Source organism: Sinocyclocheilus anshuiensis, unplaced genomic scaffold, assembly GCF_001515605.1.
Source record: "Sinocyclocheilus anshuiensis isolate Anshui unplaced genomic scaffold, SAMN03320099.WGS_v1.1 scaffold457, whole genome shotgun sequence".
Taxonomy (NCBI): Eukaryota; Metazoa; Chordata; class Actinopteri; order Cypriniformes; family Cyprinidae; genus Sinocyclocheilus; species Sinocyclocheilus anshuiensis.
In genome coordinates, this window is record NW_015537939.1 from 2,081,971 (window position 1) to 2,096,293 (window position 14,323).

General features: G+C 37.4%; 1 protein-coding gene across 4 annotated transcripts in view; it reads left to right on the forward strand.

Annotated features, from left to right (window-relative positions):
* celf4 (CUGBP, Elav-like family member 4) overlaps positions 1-10,250 on the forward strand; it is a 91,426-nt gene extending 81,176 nt beyond the window's left edge. The window contains exons 7-14 of one of the 4 annotated variants that reach the window (XM_016451410.1): positions 36-138; positions 1,550-1,702; positions 2,133-2,243; positions 4,210-4,272; positions 4,415-4,495; positions 6,469-6,612; positions 8,781-8,977; positions 9,988-10,250. In XM_016451410.1, the coding sequence (XP_016306896.1) occupies positions 36-138; positions 1,550-1,702; positions 2,133-2,243; positions 4,210-4,272; positions 4,415-4,495; positions 6,469-6,612; positions 8,781-8,908 (783 nt within the window). In that variant the 3' untranslated portion in view covers positions 8,909-8,977; positions 9,988-10,250. The remainder of the gene's footprint in view (positions 1-35; positions 139-1,549; positions 1,703-2,132; positions 2,244-4,209; positions 4,273-4,414; positions 4,496-6,468; positions 6,613-8,780; positions 8,978-9,987) is intronic. The other 3 variants (XM_016451426.1, XM_016451417.1, XM_016451435.1) reach the window with 3 other exon arrangements.
* Positions 10,251-14,323: the final 4,073 nt, after the last annotated feature.

Below are 14,323 nucleotides of genomic sequence, written 5' to 3' on the forward strand. Positions count from 1 at the left end.
GTGTGTGTGTGTGTGTGTGTGCTTTTGGCTGTCAGGTTCAGCAGCAGGCAGCGCTGATGGCGGCTTTTGCTGCCGCACAGATGCAACACATGGCCACCATCAACGGCCTCCCAGGGGCTCCCATGACCCCAACATCAGGTGAGGAAACACACACAAACATGCCGACATTCCCAGACTGTATGGGGTTCAGCTTTAAAGTCTTTTAATTATTCATGGCTATCATTTTTGCTTCCCCCCCCCCCCTTAGTCATAGGAAATAGTTTGACAGTGTACGGCCATCTGTATGATTACCCTGTATGACCATCAGCCATGACATAGTCTCTGAAAAATGGTTGCAGGAATCTCATTTTTCATGGTATCTTCTTCAGATTTGAAATATAAACTCATGAGACATGTGACTTTCAACCCATTACTTTTCTGGATTGCTCCAGGACTGATTTCATGTATTTTTATATGAAGGCACTTCACTATGTATAATTTTTTATCTTTTTGAGTATTATCAACTCTGGAAGCCCAAAGGGTCTTCTTTCCAAAGACACCAAAATTGTGTGTGTAGCACACTGAAGTCAGGAACTGTTACAATTTTAAGTTAGGTAGGTCATTTTCAGCTGCGAGTCCCAAAATGGGGGGTGCAGGTTAACAGGTTAATAGGATAGGTGCATACTTAGTTATTTAACAGGCTTCTAAACAATAACTAATTAAGATGTATGAATATAAAAATAAATAAGCAATTCATTATTAATAATTATTAATAAAATTAACACAAAAAAATTGGTAACACTTTACAATAAGTTTTCATTTGTTAACATTAGCTAACTACATTAGCTAAGAGTGATACTTAAAATACATCATTTTAAAATTAAAAGTTGTATCTGTCATTATTTAATTGAACTGAGCTGACATGAACTAATAATGAACACTTGTATATTTAATAACTATTAATGTTATCAAAGATTAATAAATACTGTAACAAATGTATTGCTCAATGTTAGTTAAGGTTATTTAGGGCATTAACTAATGAGACCTTATTGTAAAGTGTTATCAAATATTTTGATAACTTTTAATATATGCTCTGATTTATGCTCTAACCCCTTCAGTCACTGCGTTTTTGACCTAGTTTTTTGTTTAAACCAATACAATTGTATTTTTCTACAATATGAGTAGGTCAATGGTCAACTGGTCAATGATTGGTCCCATGAAGATTTGATCCCTAAATTATTCTGATTGAGCTCAGGCTTCAGAAAGGCGTTTTTTCTAATCAGAGGAATTAAAATGGTAAATGTAAGATGTAAATGTAAGTAGTTTTTTTTGTTTTTTTTGTTTGTTTGTTTTGTTTTTAATTCTTCCAAAAAATTAAAAATGTAAAATGCAAAAGCCAATTTAGAAAAAAGTTAAAGTAAAAATAATTAAGGTGTGTTTAACGCATTGTTTTTCACTAAAGAATGATGTGTTAATTCTTTTTAATTTTAATATATAAAAAAAAAAAAAAACTCTATGCCCAGCAAATCCATTAGGTAATATGCTCTCTTCTCCTTGGCCCCGCCCCCAGGTGGAAGCACGCCCCCTGGCATCACGGCTCCCACGGTGACCAGCATTTCATCTCCAATTAGTGTCAATGGTTTCACAGGGCTGCCGCCTCCTCAGGCCAATGGCCAGGCCCCAGCGGAGGCCATGTTTACCAATGGAATCCATCCTTACCCAGGTACTACATGCTATCATTCACAGATACACAGCAGAAATATGGCAGATTTTAACCTTAAATTCTATTTAAAAACTCACAACTTTATGGTTACTTTTTCCAACAGTAATATACAGGACTAATAATAAACAGTAAGATTTTAATGTCGTCATCCTATTTTGACAATTAATGTCAGCATTTCTTGCAGTATAATAAAAGTTGATGTATGTACATAAAGCAGTTTATATTGTGCACTGTTTACTTATGTGTTTAGAAATATAAGTCAGCAGTCTTTTATTAAACACTCAGGCATGTGATTAAACATGTTTCTGGAAGTTTCCGCGGTTGGAAATGCCAGTGGTCGGCTGTTAGCTGTCAAAGTGTGAGTCTGTGTGTGTTATGGAGTGGTTTTCATATCCAGTGCCACAAAGAAAAGCAAATGCCTGTATCCCAGTTTTGCAGGAAGTGGTGTTTAGGGAAGACTCGGAGAAGGGCGGCCTGGGCGTGGCCCAGAGAAGTTGTTTTGGGGTTCAGGGAAGCTGCTTCCTGTCGTCTCTCTCAGAAGGTATAGAACTCCCTCAGACGTTAGTGTCGTGCAGTGTTGTTTTACTGTGTGTGTCTGGTGTGTGTGTGTGTGTATACGCTATACAGTAGACGGAGTGAAAGACATGCGAGTAGTTTCTTTATGTTTGTTTGTTTGGTGTCGTCAGCTTTGTAGAGTGATGTTGTTGTTGTAGTGTGGCTATAGTTATATGTGCATGCATTGTATTTGGCAGACGCTTTCATTTAAAGCTCAAGGGCAAGAGGTGATGCTCACACCTTCCGGAGTTCAATCCTACAGGCTTTTGGTTAGCAGCCCTGCACTTTACAGTATCCATTAGGATACACAACAACCATCGAGTCAAGTCACGTTTATACAATACAGATTGTGTCAAAGCTTCACAGTAATAAAAAGGAAAAAAGGTGCTGTCATTGCAGAATTGATCAATTATGAAACAAAGACAATTTTTGCTATAAGCAGCTCTACAGAAGACAATAGTGTTCAACTCAAGTCAGTTCAGTATTGATTCAGTTCAGTTTAATAACAGTGTCAATTTTGCAAAGTTCAAAATTGAATACATTTATAAGCAGGTCTACAGTAGGCGACATTGCCATTATTCAGCTCAGTTTAAAATTTCTTCTCATCCAACAAATAATGAAACTTTATTTTGATTATATGTAATATATATGCTCTAAATTGCTACATTAGATTTTTTTCGCAGATTTTTGGAGAAAATTATAAATACAATAAAATTGGAGAATTAAAAATACAAGTCTTGCTTACATTGAAATGTAAAAATAATTAATGCATGTTTTGTGTACTGTTTTTCACTAAATGAAGTATGACATTTAAAAAGTTTTTATTTATATTCACTAATATATTACAATACATATAATTATGTTTATTATTTATTTACCTACATATATTTCTGGTGAAATAATTTTTTTAAATCTCTTTCCTGCAAAAGCATTGGACCAACTCTCATTGAACTGTTCCCTTTAAAGGGACAATTTACCCAAAAAATTAAATTTTATCATTTACTGAACCTCATATCAATATGCAAAATAGTGTAACATCTATATAACATATTAGAAATTATTTTATAATTTTAACTATATTATCTATGTACAAAAAGATCTGCCTAACAAGACAAACACTGCAACATTACATTAATATTAATACTGAAGTTCTCTGATGTCATTTTCACGATCAATACATTTGATAACTAAAATTATGGCACTAATTACATTTATATAAAACGAGAGCACAAGTCCACAATGTAATACGAGATATATGAAAGTTGCATTGCTCTTAGTTCCCCTGGTAAGCTGTCTAATATAGCATTGCCATGGATGACAACAAATATTAGGAAATATCTGACATATGAATGCCGTGATTGACCAAGTATTGCAGAAAGCCAGTGTAATTTTCAGTGTAATTCACTGAAAATCTAGGTCATCTTCATTTTTTTATGTGCATACAGGTTTGGAATAACATGAGGGTGAGTAAATGATGACAGGATGTTTATATTTGGCTGAATTCTCCCAGCTTTTAAGTGAAATGTTACTCGATAGGCCACACACACCCAATCCTGAGTGTGGATGCTGCAGTGTTTACCGTGTCAGTGTTTTAACAGCGTTAAGTTACCAGGCTGCGAGTATGTGTATCGGTGTTTAGAACAGAGCGTTGCGGGCTGGACCTGAATTGCCTTTATTACTGTGAAAGCTCTCAGCTGATTGATGTGCCGTGTAGTGCCGTAGATCTATATTGTTCTCCGTACACTCTCCGGCTGTCTTTCCAACTCTCGGGCAGCGGGGAAGCTTGGCAGGGCCCTGTGCGAGCGCCACGGCTTAATTGTTTGGGGGTGAACGGTGAGGGGGAGGGAAGTGAGGTAAGCTCATTCCCGGCGCACAGCTCTGCCCGAACACACTCAAACGCACTCAGTGACCCCAACTGTGTCTGGAACGCTCTCGTCTCTCTCTTTCCGCAGCTCAGAGTCCCACTGCAGCAGACCCCCTACAGCAGGCCTATGCTGGAGTCCAACAATATGCAGGTCTGTCACTCAAAAGGAGGCTGTTTGTGATTTTCCTGCTTCCGAGTTAATAAAAAGTGCATGTGCTGTCTACGTGTGCTGGAATAAGAGGTGTGAAGTGTGTGTGTGTTATCTGACACATTGGCGCGTGTGTGTGTCTCAGCAGCCTTCCCCGCTGCATATGGACAGATCAGCCAGGCCTTTCCCCAGCCGCCTCCCATCATCCCTCAGCAACAGAGAGAAGGTGAGTCTGTCGCCTCCAGATATGTCACCTGTAAGAGTGAAGGATTCAGCGTGGTCACTCTGTGTGACATTTTCCATAATTGTCTTTTCATTGATGTCCTATAAAAAGTGAGATTTTATATATCGATTGTGCTGTATGCAGCAGTCATGCTGCCGTTCAAAAGTTAATGGTCAGTAAGATTTAGAAAGGACGCATTAAATTAATCATAAGTGACAGTAAAGACATTTACAATGTTACAAAAGATTTCTGTTCTTTTGAACTTTATATGCAAAGTAAAAAAAAATTTTAAACTGTAATGAAAACTGTTTTCATTAATAATAACATTCATAAGAATAATACATGTTTCTTAAGCAGCAAATTAACATAGAATGATTTCTGAAGGATCATGTGACTCTGAAAACGAGTAATTGCTGCTGAAAATTCAGCTTTTCATCACAGGAATTAATTACATTTTTAAAATTGATTCAAATAGACACCCGTTATTATACCCGTAACTCTAATAATATTTCACAATATTACTGTTTTACAGTATTTTTGATTCAAATAAATGCAGCCTTGGTGAGCATGAGAAAACATTAAAAAAATCTTACAGACCCCAAACTTTTGAACATTAGTGTACGTTCCAAGTAGTAATTTTAAATAATGAAGTTATAATTTTTTTTTCAACAGCTATTGATTACCACAGACAATAATTTGGATCTGATATTAAATAGACTTATAATGAAAGCAGTAAAGAGTTCAACAAACCCTTACAAGATTGACGGCCTCAACCTGTCTCAACAGATATTAAGTAAAATTTGGTGTTCTTGGTTGACTTTGTAAAACATTAAACGCAAGATTGTGGGTTCGTCTCCCTCCAGTGGCTGCTATTATAAACTATACTGAAATATCACCAACAAACCATCATAGTCACGATTTGATGTTCCAGGTGAAAGTTACTGTACTCTTGCTTTACAAAAAGAAAGACGACTGCTATGCAAATGTCAGCACCCCATGTGCATGATTAGTTAACTGAGGAATGCAGATATAGAGAAGGTTTCCCTTTTGTGGTTCTCAAGATCTGTTATGCATTAATGTTGGGTAATGTTAAAGTTATTAGAAATTGATGTACAAAGGTTCTATTTGAGTAATGGACAAAACCAGTTAAAATGTATTCAGTATATAATGTATTGATACTGTAGTTGTTGGTTTCTAAAGCTTGAGAAATTATGCATATAAAAGTAAATAAAAAAAATATACTACAATAATATACTACAAACAGCATACAAAATAAATACAATGCCAATGACATTGTATTTGCATTGCTAGTATCTAAGCTGCAGTCATTCCCATTGGATTGTGGTCTGTGGTGCATGATGGGCCTTATATATGTCCCAAGAAATAAAAAAAATTAAAAAACTTTGCAATCAGAGTAAGTGCCGTGATTTGATGAAAAAGCTCAAGGTCATTCAGCAGAGGAGATCATAATGACCATGATCCGTGAACTATAATCATTTGGATCAAGAAGTTTGTCCTTTCTCCGTATTGAAACGTGAAGCATTCCAAATCTCCAATAACCTTTTGTAAACGGGTTTCTCCTATACAGCACTTTTTGGTCATTTTCCTCTCAGTTTGAAGGAAGCGCTAATCTAAAACAACTCTTTTCAGGAGTGCCTGAAGAACCGGGAAGTGTCACCGCTGAGTATTTATTTGTACGGTTATTTCATCTATACAACTTAAGGAGAGAATTGCTACTTTCAGATGCCAGGGCAACTGCTCAATAAAGAGAAACTGTTTCTATAGTTTCTACTTTGGCAAGCCAAGTCTAATTTTGCCATTTGTGTCTTTGTTTTGCCCTCCATCTGTCTTTATTCCTCTCATTTCCACCTATTCTTTCTGTGCTATCTGCTCTCTTTCGCTCCTGTCTAACCGCCTCTCTAATCCTCTGTATCCCACAATCCTTCTTGTCTTTCTCTCTCTTTCTCTGTCTCCAGGGCCAGAGGGCTGTAACCTGTTTATTTATCACCTCCCTCAGGAGTTTGGGGACGGCGAGCTGATGCAGATGTTCCTGCCTTTCGGTAATGTCATCTCCTCCAAAGTGTTTGTGGATCGGGCGACAAACCAAAGTAAATGCTTTGGTGGGTAAAAATGATAAGACACCTGTGAAGATTATTCTCATTCCTACTCACACTATTAACATTTTTACCTCATTTCTCTACCACAGCGAAGCTTTCAATTGAAGCCGGGTGTGCACTGTGTGGATTTTGCTACGATCCGTTCGTCGGGCTAAATGGAGTTTTAGATCACTTAGTATAACATGTTTATCAATAAGCAACTTTTACAATGAATCGTAGCTTCTTAAGTTTTCCAGTGTCTGAAATTTTAACGGAAGCAATGGATTTGAGCTTGTGCCAATTAAATATCTTCATTGTAACCAGACTATCAAAATGATTAAAAGTGGCAAATCCATTTGTGCAGTTTGGGGTTTTTCATTTTGGATTTATGTTATTACTTCGGATTCGTGTGAAAATGCCAAAGTCAGAACAAACCCTGGTGACATGGTCAAAATCGTAGATAATATGCATATTTTACACCTAAAATGTTGTTTCATCATCCAGTCTGAGAAGCAACAGGACAGGAAAAAAAATCACACAGTGTTCACCTGGCTTGAGACAGGAAAAAAGAATGAATGGAAATTTAAAGGTAAAAAAGAAGAGGATGTAGTGTAGCATCTTCATGTCTTTAATCAGCGAGGGACATGAGGCTGTAGGGGGAAACCGCAGAAGCGTGTTCACGTGTCCTGCTCGTGACTAACGTGAACCTCTATATTTTAATTAGCGCTATCTGCAGCTTCACTGGCTCCTTGACTTATCAGAGGCATCCCATGCATGAACAAACACAACGCTATTCGATTTCAACTTAATATAAATGCAGTTAGCGGGAGGTGTTTCAGAGACTCAGACTTGATGATTTAAAATGCTGAGCTAGCTGAAATGTTCACAATACCTCAAGACAGAACAACCGAGAGTGAGAAAATAGATGAGAAAATGAGAGCAAATAATTTGCGTTGAAATGTTCATGTGTTAAATGGCAGAATTTGGTTGTCATTGCTAAGACTTCAAGAACAGATTGAAGATGATTTACACCATACACTTTGTTTACCAGAATAACTACAAAACTATATAAATTGTAAACAATAATAAATAATGCATTTTTGTTGTAATTCAGGCTACCTTTTTAATGAAGTAGCTACACTACAAATTACAAACAAACCCCCATAAAATCAAAATGACAGTTTTATGGCTTTTAGTCCATGTTTGAGCCGTTTTGGGGCGGAAGTAACGAACTGCAAGCTTTGAATGCTTATATCTTCTAACTGCGAATTGTGTCACTGTTTTGGAGCACACTGCCTTATAGATAACCTTAAGACTAACATATTGATACTAACATCCAAAAAATTGTCATTTTCATCCATTTCATTTTGATTTCATGGGGACTTTAAATAGGAAATACATCAACAATTTCATGTGGTTATTAAAAACCAGCTTACGATTGGGAAAACTATGCTGTTTCAGTAGTGACATTATTTGTAGCTCATATATTAAATTAATGATATAATTGTTAATAATAATAAAAAATTGCTGTAAATAATTAACATTATTGATCATTTTAAAAAGTATTTTTCAACTTTAGTACCAGCAGCAGAGACATTTTGAAAAACTATACTAATTTGACAACAGCTAAACTATTTTTATTCTACTAAAAATGTAGTTAGATTAGTAGTCTCGCTATTTGTACTTCCCAGTGCAGTTGCTCGCATAGTAGAAATTATGAGACATTACACTATCTGAACATTAGCAGGTTAATTATTTGCAATTTTCTGTACTCTGCACGTCATTAAAAAGGCGATCTGGCTAACTGCCTCTCGCTAATGCTAGGAGCGACTGGATATTGTGTATTAGGTTGTGCATGTTCTCTGTGCTTCTGATTATTGTGTATAAAATGTATGCTGTTGTACTGTATTGATTGACTTTGTGCATATATGTTGGATGTTAAACATGTGGTAAATATGTGTCACGATGACTTAAGTAAACTTGATTGATACCCTCCCTTCATTTCACGCTCACCTCATTCTTTGTCATAAAATCATTTCTGGCCTCATTTCTCACCTAACCCCCACCCCCCCCAACTCCACCTTCCCACAATCCTATCTAACGTCCATCTGTCCATCGCATTACCTTCTCATCCATCTGGTGCTAACCTGTCGTCCTCTCTCTGTCTCCATCTTTCTCCCTTCGTTCTCCAGGCTTTGTGAGCTTTGATAACCCAGGCAGCGCTCAGGCCGCCATCCAGTCCATGAACGGCTTTCAGATCGGCATGAAGAGACTCAAAGTGCAGCTGAAGAGGCCAAAGGATGCCAACCGCCCATATTAGCCCCGTCCCTCCCCCCAGCCACCCCTGACCCTGGGGGTGAAGGCCGCCGCTGCACACAGGGAACGATAGGTTAGCCAAATCACCTTGGAGCCAAAAGACACAAAGATACACACATACTGACACATCTCTAGTCTGGGGCAGGGCTGTGACGGAAGGAGAAAGATTAGTCGTTTCCATGTATCTCAGATCATCTCACATCTCCTCATCTAAATGAAGATGGAAAATCAATGCTGTGTCATTAATTTACCCTGCTGATGCCTTTTAACTGGGCCAGGCTATTATCTACTTGCACAGCTAGTGAGGCATCTCACACAGTACGGCTCCTGCACATCTCAGCACTGACCACATACATTAAACCCTTTTCCAGATACACTGCAAAAATCATTTTGCTTATTTCTGTCGTTTTACAGCAAAATAGCTAAACATCATTATAACAATATAAAGAATCAAAACGTCAGACAATGTCTAAATGTAAGACTTAAGATTTTTTTTATTATTAAAATATATATGAAGAGTTTATGTTTGAGATTAATTGGAATGCACAATGCAAAAAACATGATTTTTGAAAATTGTTAAAAACTGAGCTCTCTGCTTTCGCAAATGAACTCTTCATATATTTTTGCTGACGTGTGTGTGTGTGTGTGTGTGTGTGTGTGCGCGTGTAGTTTTGTTGAATAGCTTGATTAATACAAATCATTTTTATTTATTGCCCATTTTCCCAGAAGAGAAAAAAATTATATAATTATATTATATAATTATATAAATAATAATACATTAAATATTATAATTATATTTATTAATAATTAATTTGTCAAATGTTTAATACAGCAGCAACAGATGGACTAAGCTAACAAGCATGGATTAAAAGCCACCATATGTGGTCTTTAAAGTCACAATAAAACAGCACATCACCAGACAAGTGTGATGTTTTCACCAGAAGATCCAGTTATGACAATGTGATTAAACATTACAAGGTCAAAAAAATGAATGAATAAATTAAAACACATGCATGACTAGATGAGATGAATTTTCATTTCATACCTTTAAATGCTTCCGTTCTTTTTGTGTTTCCTTCCTAGGTTTTGTAGAGCTGGAACACATGTTGATAACATGCCAAATGTATTTGAAAACACAACAGATCAAGATCATCGGGGCTGGGGATACAATAGAGCTGAAGCGGGACATGAGGAGGACGTACCTGCGTGATATACCACCACCAGGCTCAATGGACCTTTTTGGACTTCGGTGTTTAACTCAGGGGAGCCGCGGTGTTACTGGACCATACCGTACTCCCTTCTCCGAACCCCCGAGACCTTATTTTGCAGGACCACAGTACTGAAGACCAACACAATATATATATATATATATATATATATATTTAAAAAAAGAAAAAGAAAAACAATGTAAGCCCTTTAAAAGGCTCCGAATCTATGAATAAGTAGTATGGAAAAAACACTTTTTAAAACTAAGATAGACTTTTAGATGGGAATCATGTAATATTGAACACGTCTTTGGGAAAACTTTTTAAAGAACTGTTTTAGAAACCAACAAAACGGATTAAAAAAAGAACAAAAACTTGAAAGACAGAACTTTTTGGAAGGATGTGACAATTCAGGACAAGAACTTGCTTCGACTTGGGATGGCCAACTTTTTTCTTGGAGTGCCTGTCCGTTTCCAGGGGCAACGGCTGCCACAAACCGCAGCCTCCGTCCGCTGGGAGACTTACCTGTCATTCCTTAGCTGTGTAGGGACCAAATGACCAAACCTTTTTATCACAAATGAAACAGAAGAAGAAAAAAAAAAGACTCATACCTGTAACATAATTGGACCACTGCATCTCTTGCTGTGCCAATCGGTTTAAGAGTTGTATTTAAAAAAAAAAAAGAAGATGATATATGTATAAAAAGACCATATATGACTATATGCATAAATGCATATATATATAGATTGCTGATATGCTTTTGAATACTGGCAGAACTATTTCCGATGGCCGCTCACTTCGCTAGTTTACAATTACTGCTCAAAATGAAAAATATTTATTTTTATTTCTCTTCTAGTTTTTCTCTGTGGTGAGAGAAAGGGTGCATGGGAAGGGTTGTTCCATAATGCAGCCTTACCTTTTCTATCTTATGTCCTGACCTTGTAGTTAAGAGACCATCTTAAAGAGGTTTGAGATAAACAGTCCTGTTTATATATACCGTACATACAATATGTATATGTATAGCAGACGTTCAAGCAGTATGTATTCATATTTATGCACATGTACAGCATATATATGGATACATACGATATTAATCCCAAAACCCATATATGTATTTATATGCATATATTTTATATGTGTGTGTATATATAGAAACCGACTATTCAATATGTAGAGCTGTAAGGTTTTTTTTTTTTTGTAGATTTAAGCTGGAGTTTGAAACCACTGCTCTGCTTTGGGCTTTTACCACTGGGAAGAATCTCAAATCGGCAGCTGCAATCTGCAGGCATTCCTCTCGATCCGATATAACGTTCCTTATCCGCCAACACAGAGAGACACACACACACACACACACACACACGCGAGGGTAGGAAAACTGATTCTGTTTGTGTATATATGTGTACATGCTACTTACAAATGCAAAAAGGCCTCCTCTCGTAAGAGAGTTTAAAGAGAATCAGGATCATTACGAACCAGTACAGAATGCGGACATATCTGCCTCCCGCCTTTGCAAACATTCGCAAACAAACGACGTCTTCATTCGAACCGAGCGCTGGCGTTAAAAACGAACGCCTGGCGGTTTTTCTAACTTCGATCGCCTTGTTCGCGCATGCGCCGTCGAATCGTCAGCAGTGCGTCCGTGCACCTGGCAGCACTGTGCTACGACACCGCTAGCAGCCATTCATTATTATGATGTCAAAACAACAGAAACACTCTTCTTCTTTACAAAATCTAAAAGACAAAAAATAAAACTACTATAGCTCCAGCAAACAGCGAAGCCTTCAAATATCTGTTGACATGACAAACCTGTGCAGCTTGACACCGCCATTTACCGATTTACACCCACTCGACGTTCTGCTTACGATTACAATGAAGTGGGCATTATGTAGGTTTTGCACAAGTATCGTCAGAATCCGCATCACATCGCGTGTTTGCATGTGCTGCTTCAGCGTTCAGACGGATTCGAGAGGAGTTTTCCCGCGCGCGGGTGTTGAGGATGGAACGCGAGTTTTTGAATTTCTTATTGCAAATTAAGGACTTTAACGATTTTTGGTTATGTTTTGCAACTGACCTATTATACAAGATGGCACTATTGTAAATATATGATAATTCCAGAGCTGGTTAATCAGCTTTACCGAGGAGTAAAACGTCTGTACAGTAGTGGGGGGGGGGGCAGTAGTTGGTTCACCTCATTTCGAAGGGGAATCCAGTTCTGAATCGACGCGTCTTCAGACGGGTTCCGAGAATGTTGTATTTTGCCCATGATCATTCAGGTATTCCAGGATCTTTTGCAAGGATATGCATTCCGTCTGTTGGATTTCAGTGTCACCTGTCTTTCTCTCTCTTTCGGTCTTTCTCAGCATCTGTCTCTCGCGCTCATCATCTTCCTTCTTGTTTCAGCTGCAACTGTTTACATAGCAATCTGGAAATGTAGAGTTGACAAAACCGACAAGACAGAACAGAAATTTTATTATAAATATATATAAGTATATACAAGAACTACTGAATATACTGTAAATGGGTTTTTTCTTCTTCTCTTTTTTGCTCTGTTCCTCTGTATATACAGGTTTGCATATTTTATAGTCTTTTACTTCTATCTAGAAGGACTGGATGACCAAGAAGACAAAATGACACTGAACAAAAATGAAAACTGAATTAAAACAGGTAAACTCTAGTCCTTTGAGATGCAGTATGGTTGTAAGGTATTTAATTATGGAACATAAGAGCCAATCAGATTTGATCCGAACATTAATGTCACTTTCAGAACTGCTGCCAACATGCTTATTTATTTGCCGATTTATGTATTCATTCGTCTTTTTTTTTTTTCAAATGTCATTTGTTAAATTATTTTTTTCCATTTTAAAATACTAATATATGTACTTTTATCATTTCAACGGTTGTAATTTTTATGTTTGTAATGCACCGAATATCATTTCGTCATTTAAACTGCTTTTTTTTTTAAATATATTTTTACATGTTTTTGTATTGTGAGACACAATGGAACAATGCAACTGGCAGAATCAGGGTAATCCTTTATGGAGAATGTAGAACTCTTGAAGGACTGGTGTCAAAAGTTTTTGCTGCACCTCTTAGAACTGTCTGCAGTTTTCTTCTGTTCTGCGATTCCATGCATCTGTCAGAACTCCGATTTGCTTCACTGCTTTTTCAAACACGTTGGAAAAAAAGGAAGAAAAACTGCACTAATCCATCAGACTCTCAGCAACTCTGGTTTTATAGCAGTTCTTCATTAGCACTAACTGTCTTCAACTCGTCAGAACTTACAGAAACAATGCAGTAAAATGGGGTTTAAAAAAAAGAAAAATACCAAAAAAAAAGATTTTCAGACATTTTGAGCACAGTTGAGCGTGCTGGGTGGTATCTGTGGATTTTTGCCAAGCCTATCACAAAGAGATTGAGCTGTATTAGCAGTCGGAGTGCTGCCGGAGCTCCTGCCCTGTTCTCAACTCCACGTTTCTCTGGTCCCTAGACTCTCTTTTGTAATTTTACTGAATGACGAGTTTCCGCTTAAGCCCAGTAATAAAGCACAGTGTAGAATAAAGCAGCATTATGCTTGTCCCATTTCCTGCTGTATGTCTATACAAGCCTTTTTATGCGTTGTTTTTATCTCTTTCTCTCTTTTTATGGATTTGTGGCACGACTGATGTACTCTGAAACCACTTCAAAGGCGGAGGGTTTACATGCACACACACGGGTGCCTCTCTGAAACTTTCTTTACAACACTTCAGATCAAATTAGACCAATAGCCCTGGAGCGATGTTTGGCTGAAACCCATTGCATATACTGATGCTCCCAGATCGAGTTTGAAGTATCAAAGCATATATGCGGTGTATATTGGGAAGAGCAGGGGAATAGGAAAGTGAGGGGACACATTAAAAATCATGCTACACCCCCTGTGGAAAAACAAATTTGTTAATATATGCAGAAAATTCAATGACTCATGAATATTGTGGAAAACAGTGCTGACTAGAAATGCATCTTACTGACTAGTCACTGTTATGAGAATTTCTCATTTCATCAGCTGACAGTGGGATTATGCCTTACAGATCACAGCAACTGTTCTTCAGGAGCTCTTTAAACATATATGTTGCCAAGTTAGTTCCTTGGAAAGCCTGTGTACTTTAATGGTGCTGCTGCCCAACCATCTGTGACTGAATAAACAACACCATTTATTAATAAACACATTTTATTAAGGC